Consider the following 6,626-nt stretch of genomic DNA (forward strand, 5'->3'; position numbering starts at 1 on the left):
AGGGGGGGAGGGGAGGGGAGGGTGCGGTATGTTCTATTGAGTAAACAAATTTCCCAAGGGTTTATGGTCAGAGTTTGTTCGAAGTGTTTGTTCATATATATAGAAGCACGCACACGGTAAAAACACGAAACTGCTTATACAACGTAGTATTAATTAACGCTACAACAAGTTGCGTAAGCATATCACGGCGCTTTTGATACTTTGGATTAAATGAAAAGTCGGATAATATATTTGTCGTACTTTTATATGTCATATTGCATTAAATATTATATTAATATTTGCGCTATACTACGCACGTCATATGCATCAGATATCAATTCGCTAAACACACTCTTTTAGCTTAATGCGAAAATCTTTAACGATGACGAATTTTAAAATTAAACTTTCTATTCGTAATCACAGAAATTTATTTTTTATATCGATTGCGAGGAATAAATTAGTGGATGAACACAAATTTTAGTGGATATAAATTCGGTCCCTTACTTTTAATAATATATTGAAAACAATGTTTTCATACTTTTCGAAATATTGTATTTTTTTTATAGCTTCGATTACACACGAAATTATTGTTACTATAAATAAATTACAAACGACTATTATCATTTTCTATATTGAAAACTTAATTTATGAAAAATTGAGAGCCAAGTTTATATATATAAAATATCTGTGTGTTAATTTTCATTTCCGCGAAGAGAGAAAAATATTGACGTTTACTTATCAAATAAAAAAAAAAAGTATAAAATCAAGAGGATTGCGGTAAATGGCAAGGAAAACTCTGTTATACGATTGATCGGTACAGTTCGTTTCGCTCACCTGAAATATTATTATTTTATTCTAATTTATAGAAATAATAAAAGCGCGCACGCAATTGCCGCATATTCTTTTATCTTGCATTAATTTTAATAAAATTGAGCAATATAATTGCTTTTAGACTGATTTATACTCTTTTATAATAAAAGAACGTTTAATGAAAATTGAAAACGCTTAGCGAGGGACACTGAGAGATTATATTCCTTTAATTTTTCTTCCCTTACTCGATTGCTCTTCTTTTTCTCTAAATTGAAAGTGTACCTTTATTAAAATATATGTATAGCATGTGTGTTTGTTAAAAGATTGTTGAAATTATATTCTAAGAAATATAAATAAATCTTTATAATTTACATATATGAGCATATTTCATATCAATAATTGTAATTTCATTATAATATTTTATATAGATAATTATTGTGTAAACAATTACATCAAATTAAATGTGATTTATTCAAATGTTTTCCTGGAACGTTATTTGTAGCTAACATATAATGTAATTACCGTGTGTAAACATTATTGATTCTCTGGACATGATAAAGTTCTAAATTGAATTTTCTTGGCCCAGTACCACAGGTACTTAAATTTTAAACGTTCTTTTTTTTCTTTTTTTGTTTTTGTTTTTTATTTTTGGTAACGTTCTATGCATAGTTAAAGTTTGTTGAAACCATACACCAGAGATAAAAAAAATAGGAAAAAAAGTGGAAACGCATCTCGAAGCTGTTTCTTTCGCCTCATCGCGTCTCTGATATTCATGAAACGCTGACTGAGCATCACAACCCTCGTTTGAGACCCGTATTTATAATAATTACTTAAATTTTGTTTTATATATCTATCAAGTGAGCACACGTGTCTTTATCAAACTTTCATTAAGCCTTTGAATTCCGGTATAAAACTAATTTAATCTTCCGTAACAATTACCTAAAAAATGTAACGTTTTGTTGCATTAGATTGCAATTTACAATTATTCCGTATATATTTTTTTTTTACAGAGATATGATTATAAATACAGCTACAAAAAAAAGAGAGGAATGCCAGATCAGATTACTTAATTTTTGATTATGGAAAAGAATCTAAATATCGAGTGACAAATTTCTAAGAAATGAAAAAAAATAATTAAGAAGTAATTTAAAATAAACAATAAAATTAGAGAATTTTTATGTTTTTGAACTTTTCGTATCAGTTATACAAGTTAACAACACGATCAGATATCACTCTAAATATCTCATGGCAGGGAATCAATAATGCGGCATTACAGAGTATGTAATGAGATTGCACTGTAATTGTGTTCCAGAAACTAACGAGATAATTAACAGAGTCAGGTAATTAAAACGTGTTTTTTTTTTTGGATTTTCGCATTTTTTGGCGATAATAATAAAACAGATAAAACTATAGTCACGAAATAAAATCTGCAAAGTTAATTAAGCTGGTATCACATATTTAAAAAACTAAAACAGATAAGCAGCAATAAGACAAAAGCCATTTCTTTGTCCGGAGATTAATCAGAGATCGATAAAAAAGTTAACGAGGATAATTAAATTAGATACCGGAACTTTGGCAATTATAAGACAAAGGTTATCCGATACGTTTAATTTCCTTTACCTTAAAGTCCTATAGAAACTCACACAAATGATCTCCGTGTAATTTTCCTGTACTATAAGATTTCGCAGCTACCACTAATTTCCAAGACCTTATATAATTACACAGACCTTGTTCGATAACAGTTTAACAAAGTTTGTTTTGCGTTTTCGCGGTTTGTTTGATTCTACGGTCTTTATAATTCTGAAATAAAAAAAGAGTTTTTATAACAAACGCGTTTCATAAACCATACTTAATATAGTTGCGTATATATATGTTATCACAAAATGCATGTTTCATATTTAGCCTAGAATATTGGAAATATGAAGAGATTTTATCTTTTGTGTCCCAGAAATTAAAATGTAACAATGTTTTCGCAACATTTTCATTCCGAAGTAAATGTCACCACATCTATTTAGATAAAAGCACTTTAAAACTAAATTTCAGGATTAATTAATTGCTTCAATAAAATAGACATATACGTTTGTATTGTCCACTCAATTTTTTTACGAGATAAAAATGATTCCTCTGCACAAAAAAAAAATAAAAAAATTGAAGCACACACCGCGATCGTACGTATCCGAAAAGCGAAAAGGTCTTGTCCGAATTGAACACGATCGTGTTGTAAGCAAATACTCTCACCGATATTGCAAAATACAAATATTTTTATTTATTTTTTTTTTTCGATTGTTCCGTTAGCTTCTGTGGAAGAATGCAATCGAAAAGTTGTGTAAGAGTGCGCTCGAGAAGAGGAATACGAGCGTACACGCGTGTAGGTGTGCATGCATGCGTGCAATAACGTGTTACGTTCACTACAGATATGCATATTTCGACTGAACTGATATGTTCCCAGGAGAATATGCTGATCAATACTTAGCCGGTTCAATAATGCTATTAAAGTGCGTGAAATGTACTGTATATTTATTAATGGACTGACTGCCAGTTGCGATAATAATAATAGGATCGATATTACGCGCTGCGTTTTACCAAATCACATTAATAATATAATTTAGATTATCTATCGCATGCTATTATTATATATTTGTGCATAGTTTTCTTCTAACTTCATGATTTATATAAATGCAAGTTTCGTGAGAAAAAATATATTATTTTATTTTATTGATTTATTGTAGTAAATAATTTTCATTATTTTAAGAAAAATTTTATAAATATATAACGTATTTTACAAAATAAGATAGTGTATGTCGTGCGTGTAAAATAAAGCCTGATAACATATAAACAAATTCTCACGTATAAATTAATTTTTGCAAATGTAAAATAATTCCAACTTTACACAACTCTAAAACTTAGATCACAAACAATATAAAAATTTAAAGAATGTCAAGAAAATATGTCTAAAATATGCTTAAAGCATTAAAATGTTTTATATGCCTTAAAACTTCCATAAAATTTCGTTTATGATATCTAGACGTACTTTAGGAATACTTTTGAAGTGTTGTCTGATCATGATGTTACTTTAGATTAACTATACAAGCTGTTGGTGTTATCATTCAGTAATATTTCATTATTAATACTTTTTATTGCGCTGATGTAGAACGATGTTAAATTCGATTCAGATTCAAATAATTCGACAGATATTGCACAAATATAATAAATTGAATATTTATGTAATTTTTGTAATTAGATTAAGAAACGCATACATATTTTTTACGGTATACTGTATGCAATGCAATAACCGATACATTTTTATCAAAAATATTCGTGAAAAAAAATATATAAAATCTGGGTGGGAGGGATTTACTACATTTACTATAGTTTTCTATAGTTGCAGAAAGGGAAAATTTAATGACGTTAATTTTGATTAATTAATTAAAGATTAATGTCATAAATCATTATATCTCCTAAAATATCTCTTAAAATGTATTGTATAATTTGTTATTGCCTCGGATCACTATTTCATCTGACCATCGGATGTGAAAGTGGAAAGTGGAGGAATTAATCATTAGATACGCGGAGCTATCGCACAAGTCCTCAGATGAAAGACGATCAATGGTATAAATCAAATTTTTCTCTCTATAAATGTGTATTTATACAATCTTAATTATATTATTCTATTTTATTTTATCATAGAATAAAGATAAAAATTATATTGAGGTAAAGATAAGTAGATAAAATATAGTTTAAATTTTTACTTGATATAAGACATTAGGTAAAGATAATATAAAAGAATAAAAACTCTCTCTCTCTCTCTCTCTTTAATATATATGTGTAAAATATCTTGAAAAAATTAAACATTTTAAACTTTTTTATGTGCCAAAATAAATATGCAGAAAAGCTGTTAAATATGCTAAGATTTTCTCAAAAAACTCTCTCTCTCTCTCTCTCTCTCTTTAATATATATATGTAAAATATCTTGAAAAAATTAAACATTTTAAACTTTTTTATGTGCCAAAATAAATATGCAGAAAAGCTGTTAAATATGCTAAGATTTTCTCAAATATCAAAGTTTTAAAACCGATGTTCTGTCTAGCTAAATTACGCATGGAAAATAATATAAATAAAAAATGTGATTCTTTTGCTTATAACTTGCATAACAATTCCGCTTAAGCATACGTAACACTTCGCTATCGTCGGTACTTACTGTGGTATAAACGGCACAAGCGTAGCTGCCTCTGCGTACAGATTGCCAACAACAACAGGACTGCATGATAGCCATGCTGCGAGCACATGGATCTTCTCGGGAAAATTTTAACGTGGCAATTTTAACTATTCGATTTTTTATGAGGATCCACGCCGCGAGTTTGCACTTGATGGAAAAATTTTACTATGAAATATATTTCTTAGGTCGCAGTCCATCGAAAGTCGTGCGCGAGGAGCATCATCGTACTATAAGAGACTTTTGCAGTGAATTTCTTTCACATAATTGAGAACACGAGTACGCACGAGGGCGGCTCGGCGCCGACTGTCAGTTTCTCCCTCACGAAATTTCCTCCTCCGGAGTTAGCTCGTCGTGCAAAAAGCTCACCGGCGGCGACGCCTGCGCAATTGTCTATAATACCCCATCGTCTACGAGGTACTTTTGTCCCCGCGAACACGATCTCCACGTTGACACGTATTGTATTACCAGAAGAAAAACAGAATTGAATCGAGAAAGTGAGGTTTCTTATATATACTCGCAAGATATGCGGCAAAACATTCTTTTCTTTCTCCTTCGACTGATAATGAGAAAACTTATTTGTGCGAATAAAGTTTTCATCCCGGTTTCCCCAAGATTTTTCTTTTATAATCATCTGACCAATATCACTCTCGATCGAATTACATTAACAGGGTGTATATATATTATGATAAGTTATACGATTGTTCGATATTTGACGAATAGAAAACAAAAAGGGGTCTATTTTTAGAATTTTTGCAAGAAAATGCTTAGCAACAACGGAATCCGAACATGTTAACATGTATAATTTTAATCTTGGAAACGTATTATTTTTAATCGTGCCCCAGATACGTTTTCTAAGATTAATAATAAGCAACGCGTTACAGAAATAAAACAATATATGTATATGTATCAAATTTTCTTTAATATTACGAAGTTTATAACAATCACCAATACACACAAGGCTTTAACTTTATCGAATTATATAACTTCGTTGAAATGATGTTCACCGATGTTACGAGGTCGAGATATAAGCATCGATCTTTATGGTGTGGCTTGTTTGCCCGGTTACTATTTTATCGCCAGTGTTTCACATCTCTTGTCACTAAAATTTCACCAATTCGCTGTTTTTTCTTCTTTTTTTTTTTTTTTTTTTTTTTTTTTTTCAAAAATTTAACCTCGATTTTTTTTTCTATTATTTATATACATGATTATATTCTCTTGTTTTCATACATACACTTTTCATGGTAAAAATTAATTGGCTAATAATATAAACAAGGGCGAGATTTTTCTATATAATTATCAATCTAATTTAATAGATATACTCGTCGAAGGAAGAACCTGACAAGGAAAGATTTCTGACGTCATTCGACCACAAGAGAAACTATATTACTCACGATCCAGGAGTCAAAGCGGCATGAGACAATCCGAGCTGAGTATTTAAAGTTTATTCCGAGGTCAGGTCGAATATGATAGAAAACATATTTATATTAGGATTCGCTGAAATTTCAGAAAAGTCCGTTGTGACGAAACGCGATATATAAGATATTACATAGAGATTTATTACATTACTTATTTTAATGTAATTAAAAAATTCGACTTTTTATTATTATTATTATATTATTAT

The 6,626-nt window shown here is 29.7% G+C and overlaps 1 protein-coding gene across 7 annotated transcripts in view; it reads right to left on the reverse strand.

Moving 5' to 3' along the window:
• LOC115239036 overlaps positions 1 to 6,626 on the reverse strand; it is a 21,214-nt gene that overhangs the window by 9,960 nt on the left and 4,628 nt on the right. For 2 of the 7 annotated variants that reach the window (XM_029813340.1, XM_029813336.1), the window contains exon 1: positions 4,988 to 5,812. The exons of 1 other annotated variant lie outside the window; for it this stretch is intronic. In XM_029813340.1, the coding sequence (XP_029669200.1) occupies positions 4,988 to 5,062 (75 nt within the window). In that variant the 5' untranslated portion in view covers positions 5,063 to 5,812. Of the gene's footprint in view, positions 1 to 4,987; positions 5,825 to 6,626 lie in introns of those variants that run through there. 4 more of the 7 variants (XM_029813343.1, XM_029813338.1, XM_029813342.1 and 1 more) reach the window with 2 other exon arrangements.

Source organism: Formica exsecta, unplaced genomic scaffold (genome assembly GCF_003651465.1).
Source record: "Formica exsecta isolate Colony F162 unplaced genomic scaffold, ASM365146v1 scaffold363, whole genome shotgun sequence".
In the NCBI taxonomy this organism is placed as follows: domain Eukaryota; kingdom Metazoa; phylum Arthropoda; class Insecta; order Hymenoptera; family Formicidae; genus Formica; species Formica exsecta.